This window comes from Glossina fuscipes, unplaced genomic scaffold, assembly GCF_014805625.2.
Source record: "Glossina fuscipes isolate IAEA_lab_2018 unplaced genomic scaffold, Yale_Gfus_2 226, whole genome shotgun sequence".
Taxonomy (NCBI): Eukaryota; Metazoa; Arthropoda; class Insecta; order Diptera; family Glossinidae; genus Glossina; species Glossina fuscipes.
The window spans coordinates 630832-655804 of record NW_023998569.1 but is presented as its reverse complement, the minus strand read 5'-3'; the positions used below and the strand labels follow the sequence as shown (position 1 = coordinate 655804).

General features: G+C 34.6%; 1 protein-coding gene across 1 annotated transcript; it reads right to left on the bottom strand.

Moving 5' to 3' along the window:
• Positions 1 to 10110: 10110 nt before the first annotated feature.
• LOC119642530 (kinesin-like protein KIF19) lies at positions 10111 to 24582 on the bottom strand. Its single transcript, XM_038041680.1, has 9 exons — positions 24431 to 24582; positions 14594 to 14798; positions 14339 to 14485; positions 12127 to 12387; positions 11098 to 12067; positions 10877 to 11025; positions 10626 to 10806; positions 10405 to 10564; positions 10111 to 10330 (listed from the first exon to the last, which is right to left on the bottom strand). Exons 2-9 carry the CDS (start codon positions 14720 to 14722, stop codon positions 10111 to 10113), a joined length of 2217 nt encoding a protein of 738 aa, XP_037897608.1. The 5' UTR covers positions 14723 to 14798; positions 24431 to 24582.
• Positions 24583 to 24973: the final 391 nt, after the last annotated feature.

Here is a 24973-nt window from a genome sequence, read left to right as displayed (position 1 = left end):
TAACACTAATCCTGGCAAACGCAGACTACGTTAAAGCCATACTTTTGATCCTGCGATCGATCCCGCCCAACGCAATCGGTCCTGCAACTCACAATAAGTTTTCAATTACTATGGGAGCTAAGCAAGCAAAATTCGACAATCCCAACGGTGACGTCATTAACAACGTAGAAGTAAATGACCACGCGTCTCAACTAGAACTTATCATATATTTAGTGACGATCTCAATAATCTTCAGCGCAACTCACTTTTTAATGACCCTGTTACACAAAAAACAGTTAAAAAAGAAATACACAAAGCAGTCCAGCGAGACACTGAACGTCTGATACAAAAAAAAAAAATTTTATACAGATTAAAAAAAAAATATAAACACACAACTACATACACAAAAGAAAATTTCAAACCAGCCAAAAAATTGAAAGAAATGTTAGAATTAAATAAATAGAAAGAATATATTAAAATATAAGAAATTAAGAAAAAAGAATGTACTGAAGGAATATCAAAAATATATTAAAATACAAACACATACGTAAATTAAAAAAATAAATATATATATTTTTCACTCCTTTAATGGAAAGAATAGATGAGATCAACATCTCTATAGATAGGATAATTTCCAACCTTAAAAAGCTAGGAAGTAAAACGTATAAGAAGGAAACTATCGAAAGCAAACTAGAAGAGTTAGAAAACTATAGAACTAGAGAGAAACTAATACAAAACCAGAACAACCAAACCTATTAAATAAAATAGAAACGTTTAAGAAAAAATATAAAACAGCAAAAGAACTATTAGAAAACGAAGCTACCAAAGAATGGCTTGAAGAAATAAGCCCCAGCAAATAAGCCCTCTCAAACGTCGAAACCGCCCTTGCAAATAATATCCCAACAACACTACAACAATTAAAAACTACACTTGAAAATAAATTTAAATCAAATCAAACAATACCACAACTACACTCACTGTTAAACCAAACAACACAGAAAGGCACTATCACAGGTTCCAAAGACAAAATTTTAAACATAATGGAAAACCTAAATAATCTCCAAATTAAAGAACTAGGCCCCAACCCCACTAACGAATAAAAATCCGTCATTACTAGTATCAACGATACGTACGCGTTAATCATATTCAAAAACGATCTCGATGACTACATTAAACCCACTATCTTTGCGGCCCAATCAAATACCTTTTCGGAAGCAATTAATATTGCGCTATAAAATGAGACCCAAAAAAATTTACAGGCAATGAGAATAAATTACCAAAAGAAAAATTCACACAATCGTCATAACAACAACAAAAACTCCTATACTAACAACAACAACAGAAACCAATATCACAACAATAATAATAATCCCAATAGAAACAATCAAGGATATAATAATCAAAACAGGAATTATAACAATAACAAAAATTTTAATAGAAATAATAATAATAATTTCAATAACAATAACAACAATTTTAATAGAAACAATAACAATAACAGGAGTTTGAACTACCGAAATCAAAATAATAACAGAAATCAAAGAAACAACCAAAACAACCGCGTACACGCAATAGAAGACCATGGAAAAGGATTGGGAACTACACACTTGAATATAAATCTAGGAAACGGAATCACTCAACATAAAATACATCCAGTACACCAGAACTTCCCTATAAAAACCGCTGGAATCATAGAAAGAGATTTCCTACACAAGTATGCCTGCAATATAAATTATGAAAATTTCTCTCTTACAGTTAATACACACGACGACTAAATTCAACTCCCCATATACAATGAAATACTTAATAAAAACAACATATTCCTTCCCTCAAGATGCGAAATTATAGTCCCCATAGATATCAAAATAGACAGCGACGCTTTAGTATTAAATAGAGAAATAGAAAAAGGAATATTTTTAGCCAATTCAATAATACCAAAAAACGGACAAAAACACATTAAAATACTAAATACACTAGATAAAGAAATCACAATACAACACCTACATATTAACACCGAACCACTCCGTACCTATCAAATTATACAAAACACCAATATACACACTCAATATGATGAACAACGATTCCAAAAAATATTACATCCATAAAATTAGACACCGTCAACAACTCTCAAAAACAAGAGCTCATAAAAATTTTCAAAAAATTTCAAACAGTATTCCACCTAGAAAATGAACCACTCACAGCAAACAATTTTTATACACAAAATATAGAAACAAACGACCACACCAGTATACATAAAAAACTACAAACTACCCCACACACAAACAGACACCATACACAATCAGGTAAAAGAACTATTACAACAAAACATTATAGAACCCTCAATTAGCCCCTACAACTCACCACTCTTACTGGTACCCAAAAAAAATCAGACAGACATAAAAAAATGGCGACTAGCAGTTGACTACAGAAAATTAAACGAAAAAATAGTAAACGACAAATTCCCCCTTACAAGATTAGAAGACATCTTAGATAGACTAGGACGAGCAAAATATTTCTCCACTCTGGACATGACAAACTCATTTCATCAAATAAAACTTAACAAAAACTCGCGACCTTTAACCGCCTTTTCAACACCGAACGGACATTATCAATACACAAGACTTTTATTTGGATCAAAAATTTCGTCCAACAGTTTCCAAAGAATGTTAACTATAGCTTTATCAGGACTAGACACCGAAGCATCTTTATACGTAGACGACATAATAATACACGGATGTAGTTTCGAACACCACAACAGAAATTTAACAAAAGTACTAGAACGACTTGACAAATACAACCTAAAACTAAATCCATCCAAATGCAACTTTCTACAACCAGAAGTAACCTATTTAGGACACCTAATAACACCCGAAGGCATAAAACCAGATCCCGCTAAATACGAAACAATAAAAAGTTATCCCCAACCCAAAAATACAGACGAAGTAAGAAGATTTGTAGCATTTTGTAACTATTACAGGAAATTCATAAAAGACTTTGCTAACATAGCACAACCACTAAACGATCTCCTCAAAAAAGGAAAAGACTTCGACTGGACAAACCAATGTAATCAGGCATTCCTAGAACTCAAAAACAAACTAACGTCCCCACCCATATTACAATATCCAAATTTCGATAAACCCTTCATTTTAACAACTGATGCATCAAATTACGCCTTAGGAGCAGTACTATTACAGGGAGGAATAGGGCCAGACTTACCCATCGCATACACAAGCAAATCCCTAAACAAACACGAAGGAAACAAGCCAATCATAGAAAAAGAACTACTCGCAATTCACTTTGAAATAGCACATTTCAGACCCTACTTATTCGGCAAAAAACTCACAGTGATAACTGATCACAGACCATTGGTAGCGCTATTCTCCCACAAAAACCCCACCTCAAAATTAACCAGAATAAGAATAGAATTATCGGAGTACGATTTCAACATCATTTATAAAGAAGGTTCAAGCAACACTAACGCCGGCACCTTATCGAGGATATATATAAATTCTGATATATTAAAAGAGATGATTCCAATATCCAAGAACGGATAAAAAAGACGGTAGTCATTACCAGAAGCAAATCGGCAAAAGAAAACACACTCAATGAACAACTAAATATGCGGGAATGCTCGTCAATAAATGACATTAAGAATACAAGAAAATTAGAATTCAAATTCGAAAGCGGTATAAAATGTATGATAATTGAAAATATTAAAGAATTAAACTGCACACGTGTGAGATGCAATGAATATCCAGACCATTTCGATGCGCTCTTGGAAACATTTACATCAAAACTAAACAAGTTAAATTTCTTGGACATTATGCATTAAGTCTACATGATGATATATTTAAATACATATCTAAAGAGATATTAAAAGAAAAATTCAACAATATTAAAAGAGAACGCATAAATATACTATTATACAAAGAAAGAGGAAGAGTATATGATTTATTTATTTATTTATTTATTTATTCCACTTATACAAGAAACTCAACTAAAACAAAATGGCAGTCGAGTTCAATTGACTCTAAAGTAAATCTTAAAATTATTTAATAATAAAATTTAGTATAAGTACAATAAAACAAATAAGGAGGAAAAAAAAAGAAAAAAAAAAAAAAGCATGTACACAATTAGCATAGAGCCACGCCCACAACCGATACAGGACCAAATTGCAAGTGAACCCCTAAGCCATCGCAAACATGCATAAGCTTGGCAACCGATAATTGTTAACAACAAATTAATTTTCGACTCATAATGACAAAATCTAAGGTTAAATCAGTTTAAGTACGACATAGGTAAATCGCGCTTGTTGAGCAATATTGCTTTAATGGACTTTAAAGAGTCCGTTAATGAGAATAGATGATAGACATCATTTAGGTTCTTGCAAACAACTCTGAGCGGGTTAAACAGTTCAAAGTTATATTTGCATTGACTAAGCTTTATCAACATAAAGTACCTAGAGAAGCGGTTAGGGACATTAAAGCAAATCTCACGAAGTAATGCGGGCGAATCAATTGCACCATTTATTAATTTGATTAGGAAGGAAACCCCAAGAACAAATCTACGTTTCTCGAGTGACGGTAAGGATAACAGAAGCAACCTATTTTCATAGGGTGGAAGAGGGGAAATCGGGTCCCAACCCAAATTCCTAAGTGCAAACAGCAAGAATTGCTTTTGTATAGATTCAATTGAACCAACGTAGCATCTATATGAAGGAGACCACACAACAGAGGCATACTCAAGAATAGGTCTAACCAAACATGCGTAAAGCCTTTTAGTAATATAAGGATCATCAAGCTCTTTGGACCACCTCTTTATAAAACCAAGAGCGGACCTAGCTTTGCTTAAAGAGGACTCAATATGCAAATTGAAACGTAACCTATAATCGAATAGAACGCCTAAATCAATGAACGAATCGACGTCTTCCAACCTGTGCGAATCAATGAAGTATTGGGTACTAAACGACTTCCTTCTTAAGAAAGAAAGCTTCTTACATTTATTTAGATTTAGCTTCAGAAGATTGAGGGAGCACCATGCAACCAAATTGTTCAAATCACTTTGAAGATGATGTGATTGCGATTCTACGGAAAAAGAAGTAAACAGTTTCACATCATCAGCATACATTAAAATCTTACTGAATTTAATTACGGAGGGCAAATCATTGATGTAAAGATTAAATAAAATAGGTCCCAAGTGGCTACCTTGAGGTACGCCAGACGTCACGGGAAATTCATCCGAGGTAATGAGGTTAAACAAAACCCTGAATGATCTACCATACAGATAAGAGCTTAACCATTCAACTAAGAAGAGAGGAAAGCCAGAGGTCTGGATTTTAAATCTAAGAAGTCTATGATTAACCATATCAAACGCCTTGCTAAAGTCAGTGTAAATGACATCAGTGCGAGAACCACTAGAAAAAGCCTTGAAAGCATGAGAAGTAAACTCCAACAGATTGGTCACCGTAGATCTTCCCTTTCGAAAACCTTGCTGGAAAGGAGAAATATACAATTTCATGGAAAAGGCTATATGCTGAGCCACAATTCGCTCGAACAGTTTAGGTAAGACACTCAACTTGGCGATGCCTCTGTAGTTCTCTACAAGTTGCCTACTACCACTTTTGTGAATAGGAATAAGGAAAGAAGTCTTCCAACACAAAGGGAAAACACCTAAATTCAAAGACTTATTAAAAATCTTTGAGATAACATTACAAAGCTCGCCAGCGCAAGATATAAGTACACATGAGGGGATGCCATCGGGTCCAGGCGAGCAATTATATTTCAGAGAGTTCAATCCTTCAAAAACGTCATTTTCCGATATAACAAAGTTAGGAATTGAAACCGAATTAGAAATCGAATATGGATAATTTTCCGATAAATCAAAATTGGCAGTTGAAAAGTTCTGTCGGAAGTATTCCGCAAAGAGATTTGAGGATTCAAAATCATCCGAGGACTCGGAGCCATTAAAAGACACAAACGACGGGTTTATGGAGATTTTTCTTTTGGAATTAACGAACTTAAAAAAGTATTTAGGGTTAGCAAACAAGGAGGATTTAACAAACTGAAGGTATCTGCAGTAGTATTGGCGGTTGAGGGAATTAAATTTATGCCTTGCAACAGAGTAAGCGAAATGGTCGAAAGAAGAACCACTTTTCGAAAATTTTTTGAACAACTTGTTTTTCCTATTCTTGTAGTATTTAATTGTCTTATTAAACCACGGGGGATCCTTACTTCGAGGACGGGACTGCTTGATCGGAACGGATGCAGAAATAGCTTGATTTAATACATTGTAGAACGACGACAGTAAGCTACCAATGCTTCCCTCTGAGAAATCGAGCACAAAATGAGAAAGATGAGATTTTAGTATGGAAACATTGATTTTATGGAAATCATAACGTCGATATGAAAAATTTGAGTTTGGAACGTTATAGAGGTTCAACGAACCAACATACTTGTAATGAAAGGAAACACCCAATGCTGGATGATATGGATCCTCAGGTAAACTAAACGGAAGACAACGATTAACGCAAACCTCAGGAAAATTTGCAAAGCGGAGATCAAGAAATCTCCCATTACAATTAGGGGTACCATTGTATTGAACTAAATTATTATCAAATAATTCATTGAAGAACACAACGGCTTTATCAGATGTTGAGGAAGGAATCAAACAGCCAGAACTATCACTGTAAAACCAATTGACTTGAGGCAAGTTGAAGTCACCCAACGCAAGGACTATATCGGTAGATTTAGATTGCTTGGCCACTTCACAAATGAGGGCGGCCTGTTTCTTATATACAGAGATATCCGAATTTGGGGGAATATAGGAGCAGGTCACATATAAGTGTTTGTTAGGAAATTTCACTCGAATGGCGATAAATTCAACATCGGGAGTAGTTGGAAATTCAAACGAATAGGTGGGGAGTGCCGTAGAAATAGCAATTAAAACACCACCACCATTGCGATACAAACGATCGTTTCTGAAAACTTGAAACGAATTATGGAAAAGTTCCGACGAATGTAGAACTGGCTTCAGCCATGTTTCAGTGAAGACCAGACAGGAAAACTCCGTACTCACTGAATTTAGGAAGGTAGAACGAATTTTTGAGTTTAGGCCCCTAACATTTTGATAAATGAGAGAAAATGAGGCTGAAGAAGTATTTAGTTTTTTGAAGGGGAAAGAGCTAATGCATTCGCATTACGGGGTCGGTCCCGAGGGATAAATTCCTTAATTAATGATCCAACCGGCCACAAAGTTTTATTTAAAATCAAATCCATATTTTCGGTCGGAACTAGAATTTTAAAAGATGAGATAGCTCTAGCTTGAGAAGGACCCAGTTTGAAAATACTAACTCGCTTTAAATTGACAGAAGGGGCTTTCGCAGCCAGATAACCCCTTATGTTTTCAACAGATGTATCTGGTGCCAGTCTTGACACAAATATGGCCTTTCTAGGAGGAACTGCCTTCAAGCATATGTCATCAGTACTGGGAGCAGCAGGGTTAACGGATGGGGAGTTATGAGTTGGGGAAACGAAGTATGAGTTGATGGTAACGAAAAGTGCAAATTAATAGTAGAACACCACACTGGCCCACACTCAGGATATTTCAGAGTAAGAAAAACATTCCAAAAGTGAAGCCAAAAATACATCTGGCGCAATATGCGCCAGATGATAGAAAATTATATAAAACAACGCCACATTTGCCAAACAAGCAAACAAACCAAACATACAAAAGAACCTCTCACAACAACAGATACACCGTCCACCTCTTTTGAAACACTAAGTATAGATACAGTAGGACCAAGAAAACCTTCCAATAATTTCCGATAGATATTAACAATACAATGCGAATTAACAAAATATATAATCGCATATCCTATCGTAGAAAAAAGCGCAATATCAATTGCCAAAATTTTAACAGAAGAGGTAATACTTAAATACGGCCAGTTTAAAATATTAAAATCCGAGAGAGGAACAAAGTTCAACAATGAACTTATAAAAGAAATTTTTCTGTTACCAAATATCGAGCAAAAGTTCTCAACCCCCTACCACCACGAAACCTTAGGTACAGTTGAAAGAAATCACATAGTTCTTAACGAATACTTTTTAGCCTTTAGAACAAACAATGATTGCGATAAATGGACGGCATACTACACTTTCGCATATAACACTACCCCCCACGTACAAACAAAATAACCCCCCTGATATATGGAAAACTGCCGTACATGCACAACGAAAAAATATTAAATTCAAATGCTATATACAACCCAGAAAACTACATAAATGAGCTAAAAACAAAATTAAAATACTCTTTAGAAAAAGCTAAAAGATTTTTAGAAAAAGCAAAAGCAGCAAGAACGCAACTATCAGAAGAAGAGTACACGAATCCAATCGATATAAAATTTTATTAAAGAAACACAACAGGAAAAGATTAGATAAACCTTATGAAGGACCCTAAGAAGTAATAGATATCAAAGAACCCTATGTCACAATACAAATTAAAGATAAGCCAAAAACTGTACATAAAAATTTAATTAAGAGATACAATACAATAGATGTAAACTAAATTTATTTAAGAAAACAGAAAAATTATAAACCAAATCTAATTAACACTATGAAAACAAAACTGTAAAAATTTAAAAATTAAAAACTACAAGCCAAATATAATTAGAAGCTATATATAAATATAAACTAAAGACATAAGAATTTATTTAACACTAAATCTACCTATGCGCGGTCAAATGACCGTTTTTAAAATTTCGTTTAAAATTTCTCGCATAAAACGTTATTGTATCATTATGTATCTTTTTGACTTTTCCTAAAATATACATACAAACTATTTTTCAATATTTACAACTTTTTTAATGTGTATTTTCCGAAAGCAAATTATACCATGTCTAGTCTACCATGGGCGGTCAAATGAAATAGGTATACATAAAATGTCGGTACGTTTAGTGCTAAGAACTACCGTTTACTCTATTAAAATTCTCTTTCATAACAGAAAATTGTTAACGTCTATCAACACATTAACAATTTTCTCTCTAAAACGGTAAGGGAGTAGTGTGATCGCATACCGTCATATGCATCCACTTTGAAGTGCGACAGAAAAAGAAAAGAAAAGAAAAAAAATTTTTGTCGCACTTAAACAATTATCATTTTTGTGAAGGTAAGCATAATTTAGTTCAGAAATAGTGCACCTTTTTAATAAAGAACTCACTTTTAATTAACAATTCAACTTAGCGTCTAATTCGCTGACAAAAATAACAGGCGTTCAATCCGCCCAAGCTTAAAGTTTTATGGGCCGTCTCATGCCGAGATTCATTGGCAAATCTATGAGATGGAAAGACTTGGCGTTCTGAAGCCGAGCAGAATAGGGATACATCTGTTCACCAAAACACAGTCGCTCAAATACTGTCACACCATAAATACCACGTAATAACGATCCCACCCAACTAAAAGCCACCACTAATTATCTTTACAATATATTATTTCAGTTATTTTCGTTAATACCACCTCGGAAAACTGGTAATCAGGAAGCACATTGTCTAGTAAATACGGTTGGTGTGGCAGAACTTCCCATTCCACTCTTTAGAAAATATTGACATTAGATTCTTTGCTAATATTTTTATAACTTATCGAATTGACACGTCCATAATTATCAAAATATTTTAAAATCTTTATGCAATATACAAATTTCTTATTTGATCTTCTTTCCTTAGATTAAAGAATCTTCGCGTGGTTATATGATGCCATGCACATACTAGTAATTACGTCAAGGTGCGTCGAGATTGAATCTCAAATACGCTTATATATTAAAAGTCTACTGTTCACATCAATTGATAGCAGTTGTGTCCCATTTCTTGTAAGATAATATTTTTAAGATTACTTTATATAATAACCTTTTCTGGACTTATCGAGGCTTTCCCTATAGTATCTGGATAGCCAATTAAGAAATGAAAAGGTATTTTTGAGCATTTTCTTTTTTATTTTCATTATGCAGAATAGTTAGATGGCATGCTTCATGACGTCATCATGAACATGTGCTAAGCACAATCATTCTTAAATCCCTGAGCTAACGTGCACTATATAAATATTTGAATTTCTATCTAAAGAGAGAGCTTGAGCAATGATATCTCTAAGTATAGCTATGTTCTGACATACGCGTGGGTCTTCTTGATGAGACAATTGCGGTTGAGGGAGGAATTTTTGGTAAGCGTGAGTATACAATTGCTTGGCCCATATGACGATCTGGATTATCGATGAATTTTCCGTGGTTAGCCATTTGTCCATTTATGGGTGGCAATGGTGAGGAAGGTGACCAATCTGAACCTGAACTAGAACAAGGAGAATTGGAGCTACAAGAAAGAGCAACCCGAACATTTTCAATTTGAAGCTATAATAGAAGAAGAAACGAACGTTTCCTACTTACCCGGCCGTATAGATGGGTGGTAGTTTTCTTTCGTAAGATACTGTGGCTGTTACAGTACTGGCATGTATTTCTTGTTGATATAAACTATATAATTCGCGCAATTCGTCTGGTAACTCGACATTGCCCTCTTCAATTAAGCGTCTTTGAGAACTGATAATATCTGTTAAAGAAATTGTTTACTGCTATACTATATGGATAAGTCATTGACAGGGAATTCAAACCTTCACAAAGTCGACGTTGACGTTCAGCTCGTAAGAGTTGCAGATCTCTTCTTCGTAGTTCAGCTTGCCTAGCTAAACGTTCGGCTTGTAATGATACTTTATCGGCTTCTAGTTCATGTACCCGACATAACAAAGCCAAGAGTTCACGTTCTTCGTCACTACTTATGCGTTCAGGTAATTCCTGCCATTATTATTGAACAAGAAGAGGTTGCAAAACCGTAAAGCAATTGATTCAAAGTAGATTCACTTACATCTTCCAACTGCACTCCTTTCTGTCGGCACATTTCTAACTCATCCTCAGTACGCTCCCGTACCTCTTTATATCTCCGCGTTTCCTTTTCAATGGCGGAAAGTTCACCCCAGGCATTTTTTAAAGCACTCGAACCCTCAGATTCGATATCTAAGCGTACGAGTGCATGAATCGTTAATAAAAAAAAATCTCAACTGTTTTTATTACATATGAAAAATTTACCTTCATCATTAGGAGAATCATAAAGTTTACCTAAGCGCCCTTGCCAATGAGATATTATCATATGTTGTCTTTCTCCATCCAATTCCAAACCTAATAAATGACTTTCTGCTTCTAATAATTTTCGTCTTAATTTCATCTGTTGCTTAAAAGTCAATACTATTTGTTCTCGCAGATATCTTAATTCAGCTGTGCGTTTCTCATCTTCTTTATGCGCGTTGCTAGTGGCTACAACGCTCTTAACTTCTGTTCCATTACGAGGACGATCTGTTAACATTTTATTACGTAACCGCGTTACTTCTTCTCTTAATTCTGATACTAAATGTTGATAATGCTTAGTGGGGAAACTCTCTATTTCGTCGATATAAACGGAATTCTGAAGCCTTGTCGTAATACTATTCGCCCTGTCAGCGTAGACTAAAGTGTTTTTAGTTTCATCGCGATGCTTACTCTCAGGTGCAACGTGAGCAATCATTACGGTTTTACATTTACCGCTAAGTGCCTCCTTCAAGAGCCGCGTCAGTTTTGAATCACGATAGTTCACGTAACGTGCACCACCCGACAAGGCGTTAATGCAATTGCCCAAAGCCAATAGGGAACGATTGATGTGGGCACCTTCTTGCAGGCGTTTGCCACGATTTTTAGTCTTTTTTGCTCGTTCAGAACCGGCCAGGTCCGTTAGAAATAATTTACCCTGCTTAATGCCTAACGGTGATTTAGTGTGAACAGTAATACCGAGCAACGCATGACTTCTAGACGAGGTCTGATTGGCTGCGGTCGGTTCCATAGTGCGAGCCTTATTACCTTTTATTAGCAGCGATACGACGTCTTGACGACTTCCAGCGGGTATTTCCGATAAACCAGCGACAGTAATTCGTTGACCTCGATTATCTTCTCTTAATTCTAAAGGTCCGCCAGGATTTAAAAGGTCTCTAATTAATTCATTATATATTTCCAAATAAGAGATTGAGACCTAAAAAAAAAATTTTATGAATTATTTAATTCGTAGGTAACTAAATTCGTTAAACTAACCTTACACATGTTTGGCTCTTCAGCCATTTCGATATGCTGAAATATATCTTCAATAGCTCTTACCATTAATCCATTTTCATTTACATTAGCATCTGTTTCGTAGACAATACCTTCAGCTCTATCTAAGCCCTTTTTGCGATAAGGCCCTAACATGGTGTGCGTTTTACCAGATCCAGTGGCTCCGTACGCAAAAACGGCAGCATTATAACCTTTGAGAACGTCCTTGACCAAAGGAGCTGTAGTTGTTCTGTAAACCAATTCCTGTATATACATATTTTAATATTTTAGTGTTTATTAGGTTTCTTTTTTTTTTAATTTGATTGACATTTGTTTGATAGCATTCTGAATAGCTTGGTTTCATTATTTATAAGAATTTTTTTAATAGAGTTTCTATATCGGAAGCCAACTTGCATAAAATTTTAAATGGTCAACAAAGTCAATTTCCCTCCGCTTACAGTCTACAGGCAAGAATTTTTTTTTTATTATATGTCAAATCGTTCAAGGGATGCCTCTTATATATGTAATATGGTGACGGCCGGCAAGAAATGAGTACAGAGAAAGAGGTAGGTAAGTGGTCCCAACCTATTACACGTATGCCCAATTGCTAAACATTATGTCTTTGCCGATACCGAACGACTACGAGCGCAGATTTGGTAGGCTTTTACTTAGTCCGCTACTCACTGGAAGCATATCCTGAACGCCTGCTTCATTCGATTGAATATATTGTTAAGTTTAGATCACTTCCAAGTTATTTTGCAAATTCGTAGGCAATATCTTCGTTTTCGCGAACGGGAGAATGTTTACCACAAATACTGCACAGTGTGGCAGACGGACATGCTTAGGTATATTCCAAAATTGAAACTGGCCAAGAATTTATATATTTTATGGGGAATTTGAAGGCTGTTTCTGCGAATTATGAAGGTATTGAAAAAAAAATTAAATTTTATACAATATAACAATATAACAAAATATAAAGTTTCCACAAGAACGCCCATACAATATACGTTCAAGTTTTTGCACATCTACCTGCTATAGTTTATGAGTGCTGAGCGAGAAACCAATTTTTTATTAATTTTGAAAAACGGGTTTTTCAGTTTACGTTGTGAACGTTTTTTTCGATCGATTTGGCCGAATTTTAATAGTAGCCTACCAGCCAGAACTTTCAATGTTTTTGAAAAATTTTGAAATTGATAGCTTCATTTTTGCGACCTGGAGAACAGACGGGCAGATGGACATACTTAAATTGATTGAGAATTTGATAATCATCGAGGAGCTCAAGGAGGATATATACTTTGCGGGGTATCTGAAGCTTCCTTCTGGATGTTGCAAATGTTTTGACAAAATGGATACACCACTCATCCTTCGGTGATGGGGATAAGAATATACGTCCGTATAGTCGTCGTAGTGGTGAAAATTCAATTTTTAATATCTTTCACGATATTCTTTCGAGCAGTCAGTGTTTTAGTTTTATTATTTACATTGCTAGCAAAATAGGTTAATTTAATTTATAATTTTTGTGGAATTCGCATTTTTATATCAAATTCTTCACCCAACTGTAAAAAAAATGGAAATAAATTGGAAGTAAGATGTAATATTTAGTTATGAATATCTAAGTAAACGTGTTGGGATAATTTTTGCAACAATCTTACAGATGGTTCTGACATTTATCCTGTATGTTATGGAGTAATATTCTTGGAATAATAATCATTTTTTGAAATAATATTCAGGGGATCAAGAATTATATAAAAATATTTGAACAAATTGTCTCACTTCCCCATCCAATGTGGACGAGGATAGATCGCGTCCAGATTTTAAAATTGGTTTATTAATCCGTCAGGCAATGGTTATAACAAATTTCAACTTCTTTGATGGTTTCACAAAAGGCTTGCATCAAGTTGACACATTTTAGTGGAAATAGGTGTATGTCACTGATAAATCGAAAACTAGATCACATGGGAGAAAGCCGATTATAGAATATAGAATTACAGGTATTTAAAGGTTCGTTCGTACAAGCAAAAGTCATGAAAAGGCCTTAGAGTTCTGTATATTCTTTAACAATCCCTTTATAGCTGAAGAGTTGTAAACGTCAAATTAACCCACGCGTAACTTCTAGAATTGAACGAAAGTTTCCTGGCATAAGCATAAAGAGCAAGAAATATGCTGTACTTTTCACATTTTGCATTAACAAAAAGGAATGCGTTTTGATAAATACCTGGCTATCGTTTTCTTTAAATACATGATCATAAGAATATTTTCTTGCTCGTCCTCTACCACCATCATCGAACAGCAGAGAATTTGCCGAAATTACGTCAATGCAACGTTCGGCATTCTCAAATGAAGGTCGTACGCGTACAACTACCTGAAAGTGTATAATAAACAAATAAGAAAAATAAAGGAATAACAGTAAAACCATAATGAATTAGTTATTTGAAAACAAAAGTAAATAAAAACTAATTCCATCCCTTACCGCTAATCGTTCCTCTTGCGTTCCACCACCGCTACCAACTGATGGTGCTGGGGCAGTTGATAAATCCCTACTTTGCGTGGTTGATGATGATGAACCGCTACCGCTAGACCAATGGCCACTATTAGCCATTATCTATTTACTACAAATGCGAAACCTTGGACAATATCCAAATTTACAGCGATTGTTTAAGTGACTGTGAAAAATGCTAAAATTATATGTAAAAGGAAGACGAACCAAATGAAACTATTTAGTAGCTGAATTTTATGGTTATTGTGTTGTTCTCAATTTAAAAATTTCAAGGTTCTTACAAACGGACTTAACGTTATTTACATCATTTATAAATATTTACATGTATTGTAACCGTCTAAACATTAATTTTATGACGATTGCAGGCAATGGCAATCAATGACTTGAAGGAGATGTGTAATAAGTTTCAAGGATTTTATTCCATTAATTCTATTTATATTGCCTCCCACTTACCTTTGTTTGCTTTGGTTAATGTTATTATATTCACATTCTCGAGAAAAATTTTTACACCCACCATCGACGTAAGTGGATACATTCATTTAGGCAAAACGTTTGTAACATTCAGAAAGCAGCTTCAAAAACTTCATAAGACATACATATGTTACTGTTCAGTATCAAATCTTGGATCGATCTTGGCATGTTTGCCTGTCCCTCTGCCTTGTCTATACGTAAACACATTTTCGACGGCAAAAATTAAGATATCGACTTAAAATTTCGTAAAAACATTGGAAACTGTTGCATTAGGTTGGTATTGAAAATAAGTCTGATAAGTCAGGTCAAAAGATGCGTCCCCAGTTTAACGTGAACTGGGCACACATTTGTTTTTAAAAGCAAGAAAGCGCGTTTTTGCTGAACATTTATAAATTATTCTTTAAAAATTCACAAAAACGAAAGAAGCGGCCACGCTTATAGCATCCACAACGCTTTTTGCTTTACAAAAGATTCGGTCACAGTCGAATATAATTTTCTCATCTGTTTCATTGGAGTTGTGATTAACAAAAGCGCACAGGGGCGTAACAACCGATTATAGCATTATGGTGATGAAAATTTTCAATAAGTTTGGGACAAAACTCAGGTTTTTTTCGTAGATGCTGTGTCCTTTTGAAGTAACGAAATTTTCTTCTGAAATTTTAACATCTCGAAATCTGCCAACAATCTGCCAGTTAAATATACTTTCGATCTCTGAGGTAATGCTAATGTACTATCCCGGCAAGCCAATATAAGTCCTGTTGAAAATTTTGCGATCTGACGTTAGACAAGAGGAACAGTAAAGAGAAGAGTAATCGGTCGCTGGCCCATTGTCAGACATCATCTGCGATTCACTTCTCATAATTTTAGCACTTGTGAGCCAAACAACCGTAGATGCCAGGAACGTAGACTATTTCTAATTAGAGATGGAAACTTACTCTGATCAAGAATTTATTCGTTTTTGGAGTACATAAACACCATTTTAGCTTGCCGAAAATAGCAGGCGGGCACGTGGAAAAGGTGCTAAGAAGAGGGTCTATGGATGTACGTGGAAGTTAAATGAAAAATCGTATGCAACGTCTGCTATGTCAAAGCATATGGGTATGAATTGAATCAATGAGATTAACCTATCAAATTCTACCTCTTCAAACCTCAATACTTTTTAAACAGTCCAATAAATTTATGATCCGTAAGGGATATCAAAACTTTTTATAGAGGTTTCGTCTTAAGATGAACACGTTACCATAATTGCTCATATTTTTCTTTAATACCTTAATTGGTTGTTGTTGTGGTTTCCTTTTATTGTTTTATTATTGAAAATTTTTAACAAAACTTAAATGTGCATACTTATATAAGTGTTAAAGGCTTAATGATTACGCAGTTAGATGGATAGCTCAATTATATCAATTAACTGCCCTAAGAAATTGTTTTAAATTACAAGCTATGTGTGTAGTAGCATATTGACACACATATTACGGTGCAACTTTATCCCTCTAGGCATTATTGAATAATATTTATATAGAAAACTGTATAATTATTTAAAGGATATGTGTATATAAGGAATGCATCTAATTGCATTTGTCTAAATATTAAATATATTCAATTGCCCCTAGGAACAAAAAATCGAGCAAAGTAAAATGAACTGAAAAGCTTTTAGAATTTGGAATGAAATTTGTTGAATTTGTGAAAATTGTTCAATGACATGCATAACATTTTAACACGTAACAAAATTAAGTGATGTTTTCTTAGCGGTCGTGGCAAAGAACTGCACGGTCAATAGATCGAGCATAATCGGACTTAAGTAGAGTTTGACCGAGCTTTAGAACAGGGAAGAATAATGAAAAATTATGCAATGACGTTTTAAAACTTGATAATGGTGAAACTGGAGCTATAATCGATAATCGAAATGGGTACAGAAAAAATCAGCTTGGCATCTGAAGCACAGTGTATAAACAAAAATGTGAGAGTATAGCAGATAAAGTACTGGAGCGACGTTAGAGTAATTTCCGCTTGATCACTCGCTTTCCATACGTAATTCCTTCAGATATTTCATGAATAATATAGTTGCTTCAGGTGTCGATATCGATGAGTGCAGATTCTCTAAGGCGATTGTGATTTCGCGCAAATGCACGGGAGGGCATCTGCAAGATCAGACAGTAGCTATTTAGAGAAAATTTCACATCGTCCCATAAGAAGGTTTAAGTTAAAGATGTAGTAGCTTGAGCGAGTAGAATAGGTCTTATAGATCGCTATAAGGATTGCCCATATATAAGAATAAAATAAGTAAAGTTTGTAGTTCGATTTTTGATGCGGACTGATCGATTAAACTAGAAATACCAGTTAAACTATCCTTGTGCTTTTTGTACGTAGCAAGACAGGATAAATGTAAATTTCATTCTGGAGTCTAAATCATTCTAAAATAGGTTTCAGAAATTCTATAAAGTTTGCAAAGCGTTATCAGAATTACATTGTCAATCTATTAATTCTGTGCTGAAATGAAAAATGTTTTCAATAGGTATGTTCTAAAAAATATCGAACTTTACGATGTATACTGCGATTCGCTATCTCCTTAGAGCAAAGGATACATGTCAGAAAACGTTAATTTGTAAGAGTATTTCAACAAGATGACCGGAAACAAGTTGGGCTAAAAGCCCGAGTTTTGTGAAAATTGTTACATAAACTTTAAACAGTCTTCACAATGAACCATTCTTTGATTGATGCAGATCAATTTTTTTCTCTCATAACAAATTGCTTTTACATATAGAATCGTAAATAAGCGGCAGAGCTCTCAAACACATCCAATAAATTATGTCCCATGATAAAATGTGATAGATTTAATTGCATGAAACATGTTTTATTATGTTATTACGTCGGTAACTTGCATGACTTCGATGTGCTCCAAGAAGAGACAAATGAATGAAAAAATTATGGTTTTATTATGTGTTGCATTCAAACGAATTGCTCATAAGGCAATAACCGAGTTTTAATTTAGCTAATGTGTAATATCTGTTAGAAGTGGTTATAAGACTTTAAAGCAAATTAAATTTGAAAATTTAAAAAAACTTTAAAAATTTGTACTAAAAATTGAAAATTGTTAACAACTTCATATAAAATTAAACCGAATTCCACTCTATTATAAGTTAATCGTTTAACCTCTAATGATAGAATAATTTGTCGTGTTGTGTAAACATTAAAATTATTTTACGCGTTCAAAATCCTCTAAATACCATCTTTACCATTATGTAGATTATAATAATCTAATATAAAAAAAAAAAAATTACCAAATGCTGGTAACTACTTTACGGTTTCGCTAGAGTATGAAATCGAAGACATATAAAAAAATCTTTTTTGAATAAACCATAAAGAAAACCCTGTCAGACTGACAAGACCCCACCTTGGGATACCCAACATTTTAGCCAGCAAAGAAGCGAGGAAGTGTGACTTTCATGGAAAATTTGTGAGTTGCCGTCGACTTTTCTTTATAACCGTCTTAAGCGAAGAGCAGATTAAATAAAATGTTTTCTATACATAGTGCCTCAGATATTTTAATATGCTTAAGAGAGTAGAGTAGATGGATCTGAAAATTACAATGAATGGAAAGGAGTTTCAAATCCTTTATTTTAAGTGAGCGTAGGGAAAGTGAAGTATCCAAACTTCGGCGTATTGTAAAACAAATATAATAGCTTTTCTTGGATAAATCCTTAACAATTTCCGCAGGGCCTTTTACCGACAGAGGGCTATAATCGAAATTTTGGAAGAGAAATAATAGCCTACAAAAACCATTGTTCATTGGGCAGATCCATGTTACAAACATTTTACTAATCTAAAACGCCTGCTGCAATGGTTATTATTAACTTTCAACTAAAAGCAACAAACAAGGTCAAATTTTCTTAAAAGTTTTTATGATGCGTGACTCATTACACTCCATTATCCGAAAAACAAATACAAACATAAATATTTGCGCATTTTTTAATAACAGACATTAAAGAATTGTGTGTGTAAAATTCGCAGCAATGGAGGCAAAGTATATTAAATAAAGATAAAAAAATTTACAGATGATAATCGTGACTAAATTAAAAAATCCAAGAGTACGAATTAAAGAATATCAAAAATCTGTTACGTTTTAGAGAATTCCTACGTTTGAGAGGTGCCACTGAATGTTTTCGTAGTAAAGCCAATGACTTTGGTCAGTAATTTTGATGAACGACAGGACATGGTTGCTTTTAAAAAAAAATCTATACTATTTTAAAAAGTGGCACTGTAGAGGGGATTACACCAAAAAGGTTAAAAAAAAAAACCTAAAAATAAATCTTGATAATTTAAAAGTTAAGCCGAGATAATAAAGGAACTACTATATATATTTTACATCAATGTTTAGACATGAGAATGATGCTTTACAGATGAATGCGTTTACTCCCAGTGAACCAAATACATCGTCGATTGCTCCAAAATGGCATGAATTGAAATTTTAATTGGCGCCACTCTCACTGAATTATCTAGATCTCCTTCTCAGTGGCAATTATCGAACTACAAATTCCAAAAGGAAGCTCTAGGAAAACGATTTTTATCAAACTAAGGAATTATTGCCGAGGTTGCAGCATATTTTAGAAAGCTTCAGACTAATTGCGGAAGGCAATTTACTTAGATCTGAGAATTATTGACCCTGGTATTATTATATATTAGGCGCACGCAAAAATTCTGATCAACGAGTCCTACAGATGAAAACGATCAAAAATTGGGAAACAGCAGAGAACATAATAGCTGATTTCGATGGTTGCGCACTTTCTCTACATAAAATAACAATTTTCCATCTAATATTATTGATTTATGCAGTGTACGTCAAAGCCAATTGTGTAACCCTCAAAATTGCATTTTCGACGTTAATTTTCGTTTTTGTTTGGCTTGGTGGTGTCTGCTGCCGAAGCCCACTAAACCCGTTCAGGGGCTTATAGAAATGGTGCTCCATCATCTCCCAATTGTCGATTTTGGTTTCAACGGTTTAAAAGGGGTGATTGTGAGGTCAATGAGAAAGAACGGTCTAGAGCACAAAAAAACTTCGAACGTTGCGTTTCTATTGCTTGCCGGACAAAAAAAGAAGAGTTGTGTGTGATGCATTGTGACCATTGTGGACCTTCTACGACAATTTCAAGTTATGGGCTAGTCCAGGAGAGCCATCCACCTCTACACCGAAGTGGAACATTTGTGTTCTGCTATGATGGGATCAGTGAAGTGTATTGTACTACGAGCTGCTAAAATGGAAGGAATCTGTTACTGCAGATGTCTACCGATGTCAATTGATCGAAATCGAATGACATATTTTTGCAGAAAGGCCAGTAATAGTGGCTAAAATGGCTACCATACGATTTGACTGAAAATGCCATTTTGGCCACTTGTTGCAATTGTTTTCAGAGATACACTGTTGCAGCTCGAATGGGAACACACCCCGCGTATTCACCAGACATGGCGCATCCTGATTACCTCTCTCTCTTAAGAATTTCATAAATTATGGTTCCTATTCAGATTTTAGCATAGTTAATTTATATATCCAACTACTGTTGGACTTTTCTGCCCTAAAAAACAAAAATTTTCGCCCGAATCTTTATATAGGGGAGAGAGCAAATGTAGGCGTACGTCGCCCAAATTTTAGACAGCTAATTCTTATATCAAATTACTATTATAGATCAACTTTCATCATAACATGTTCAAATTAAAATATTAGAACTTATACTTTTCTGTCCTAAAAAAATTTTTTTTGTAAACGTCCTTATACACGGTAGGATCCAAAAATAGACGTGGCTGGTCCAAATTGGGGACAGTGAATTGTTTTTATCTTAAATTATTATTATGGGTTAAGTTTCATTGTAACATATTAAAACTATGACTTTTCTGCTCTATAAATTATAAATTTTTGGGAAAATCGGATGAAATCCAAAAATAGGATGAAATCCAAAAGATAGGCGTGGGTGATTCAAAATTGGCGCAAGACCTTTTTTTAATTTAAATTATTGTTATGGGTTATTTTTTATCATAACAAATCAAAATGTAAACTTTTCTGCGCTATAAACGATTAAAAACAGGCTGCGATCACAGAAATTTGGTGCAGTTAATTAAAATTACTATTATGCTGTGATTTTCACCATGGAGTATTGAAAATGAGATGTTTTCGTCTTTCGAATTTCTGTTTTCGTTATATAAGAAGGGAATCAAAAAATTGTTCCAACCGGGCCAAAGTTTTCATACTAATTTAGCTGAAAATTTCTATTAGCTGATGTTGTGTGTGGCACTTAAGTGCCGTTCATCCTGACTGTGGCCATTTACCTTGTTCTATTTGAACGGTTTTTTTAATATAAAGCAATGAATACAATTTAAATAATATTCTTCACAAGCATCTTTTAGAAAGACATATAAGACAGTGTAATATAACGCTGATTAAAGCCAGAAAACTTTTCGATAGAAGTTATAATCACAACTTTCATAATCTTTCCAAACATAGCTTTAAAGCAACGCTCTTTTTGGTGTATACATGACCACTCACTCAGAGGAGGTTAGCTATATAAGAGCTTATGTTAAGAGTGTATAAGAAGCTTATGTTAAATTCAAATAGTAACACAATGATTTCTAAACATAAATTTATATAACGTTGAGGACAAGGAAAAACATTATTTTTACGTGACGTTCACGATTTTATTTAATATGTTTGGGATTATGAATTTAGGTCAAATATGCGCTGTTTTGCTCCATAATTTGATGTCATTTTAAAGGTAGATTCATAAGGCCTCTATCCTAGAAGTCTTGGTCCCTAGTAATCGATTTTTACAGTCTTCTCTTGATGCCAATTTCTTATCACTAAGGAAGATTTGCTATGCCAGAAAAACATGGCAATCGCATGGTGCTAGGTGCGGATTGTATGTTGGACGCATCACCACTTCCGAGTCACTATCACGCGTAGTATGTGATCCTTACGAAACACAATACCTCCCCTGTTGGCTAATGCTGGCCGTTGTTGGCTCAACGCTAGCTTCAGACGGTCCAGTTGTTGACAGTAGAGATGCGAATTTAATAATGACTTCTTTTCAGCCCTATCAAACCCATGGCAGAACCTTCCTGGCCGTCAAACCAGATGCTTTACCGCGCCTTGCTCACGAACTTTTTCGCACTATGTTGTCTTATGTGACCTATTCCTTAGCAACAGTCACAATCCGTTCATGAAATGGGTTTATTTCAACCTCTTTTGCCAATGATTCGTGGTGGAAACTCGATCCATCATGTTTTTTTGTGTTATTTGATGTGGTGTAGTTTTGGGCAAAAGGTTTAAAACTATTCCATGGTCGATCTTTAGCTCGACGACGAGCGTACACGAACGAAGTGCGTCTTTAACATAAAAAATACCTGGATGGAATCGACGAAACCAAAATTGAGTGTAATTGGCTGTGACAGTTTCGGAACCATAAACACCGTTCACAATTTCAGCCGCCGGGCTTGCATTTTTTGCGTTTATCAAAGAAAAACTGTAATATGTACCGAACTTTCTTTTTGTTGACTTCCATTTTTAACATCCTGTAATACACAACTGAACGGACCAAATAAAAAACAAGGCAACATTTTTTTTAGTGAGAAATGTCGCCTTTCCAATGAGCATAGGTACTCTGCGGGATTTCGGTCACTGCAACCATTTATCGAAAAGATAATGGATTTCTTTTTCCACGACCTAGTATAGCAAAGCGAATGAATTAAATGGAGTTAAAAAGAGTTCGATGTAAATATAGAACAGCATACTACTGAGGTTGTTGTATATATCTCTTCAATAAGCTAACGATTGGAAATTTCATTATAAAAAAAATTGAGTTAACAGACGCTTTATAATATTTTTATGCCTACCTGCGACGAAGGATTAAGGAGAATACGAAAAAATCTTCGAAACGATTTTTATTTACCGATTATCCGCCTTTCTTAGGCTTTAGGCAAAAATTGAATCAGCGTAAAAGTTAAATCATTAAACCGAGAAGAGTTAAAAACAATCTCTACAACAAGTGGGTTATTATTGCTATTTTTTTTTATTAGGTGACCAATCGGTGACACTCTGAAAAAGGAAACAAATAGGGAAGCGGCCGTAGCAAAGCGATTGTGTGCACTAACGGTAAGTGTTATGCCTTTATCAACTGCGCTCACAGTAATTACGATCTAAATTGACTCTACTGCATTGAGATTTGAACGCGCGAGCCAGAACTTGGTAATCGCGCCTCTTACCTACTCGGTTATTCATGCAGTTGTTTTATATGTGCTGCATTCTTCAATTATTACGTTCATCCGCGTACGCAAATTACCGAATTGCCGAAATTTGTAGGACAAAAATTGAACCGGCGTAAAAGCAGTGTGCAATTAGTCCATGTTAATGAAGTGCGGGCATTATTCTCCTTATGGCGTTTTTACGCCAAATTATTTCTCGAAATTTATCAATTACGTTTCTTTCTCAGATATCAGATGTAAATACTTCGCAATATTCCAATGCCAACGAAACTACGGCGCCTCTACGCCAAAATTAGTGCTGATAAAAGCATTTGCACGCTGTTCTCCGATAACTACAATCGCCTCCTTCAAAGAATACTTGAAACTGTGATGAAAGACATAAAATCAGTCTAAGTACTTTGTACTTTTTGCCAATAAGGCATTAGAATGAAAAACCTGAGACACCTCTATGTCAAAATAGTAGCTCGGTAGACGATAGTTACGAATAAACTGTAATGGGTATTGGCTTCGTTGGGATCCTATATCAGCAAAATCTAAATGCGTACTTTCGCATGAAAGTATCCTCGTCTTGCTGGTAAACGGACAACGCGTCTCGCACTAACGAAAGATATTTTCAACATCCATTAACCTAGATTGAACTTGGTGCGGCTTTGAAAATTCTAACACTAATTAAATGCTTGATATATTATTCTAATCAATAGTTGGATAAATTATCGCATAATCTAGCATTGAAGAAGGATTAAGTTAATAGAATTTCATAGAAATTTTGATTTTCTCCAGTTCGCAGTGGTGGTTAGAATCTTCGGTATCGTCTAATAGACTTGATTGCATGTATATACTCATGTGAAATTTTTCTTTTGTTGCACGCTTATTAGTGTAGGAAAAGGAACGATTTCGAATTTGACAAAGTAAATAGAAATTGGGTCAAAGTATTGCTGGAATTTGGTGGGAAAAAAAGAAGAAAAAGGTATGGAATGTTCTAATGAGAAAGCCACCCCTTACAAAAACTTCCCATTAGACAACGCTAAAGACCGACGACAACAATTGCGTTTCATTGGGAAATTCCAATAGGGGAAAAAAAAACTTTATTCTTACCTTTAGCAAAATTTTTCTTTAAATTCGAGTTCGGTTTTCCTAACAAAGATGAAAACAGAATAAATAGTTATTGAGAAATTTCCTTTATATTAATTTTTCTTTATTTTTTGTGTTCCACCTTTTGCAATTGTCCTTTAAAGCGATTTTATAACTGTTCACGTTCGCGTTATAAAATTAACTAAACTCGTGTGAATATTGTTTTATATTCATAAGTGCGGTCAAAAGACTATGGAAATACAGACACGCATATATGCACAAAGGCTTAGGCCAATAAAACTCAATACTTGTACAATAAATATGCAAAAACACACATACTAAGCAATGTATTATGTATATGTATGTGTGTGTGCATCTTGACATAGTTACTTAATCCAGATAGAGCCCACAAGCACACTTCGCTTGTTTTTTATAAACACAAATGCATTACACTTACATGTTCATATATATATATATACGGATACACCCGATACCGGGTTTTTGATTTCATTGTTATTTTATACTTAAAATTTAAAATCGAAAACTTATACAAAAGCAAGTCGGCCA

Excerpts from the sequence above, each read along its gene's own strand:
- LOC119642530 (XM_038041680.1), bottom strand. The coding sequence starts at position 14,722 with ATGGCTAATAGTGGCCATTGGTCTAGCGGTAGCGGTTCATCATCATCA. Across the intron at positions 12,068-12,126 it reads AAGAGCCAAACATGTGTAAG|GTCTCAATCTCTTATTTGGA; the intron begins GTTAGTTTAACG and ends TTTTTTTTTTAG. Across the intron at positions 10,807-10,876 it reads AAGGAGTGCAGTTGGAAGAT|GAATTACCTGAACGCATAAG; the intron begins GTAAGTGAATCT and ends TAATAATGGCAG.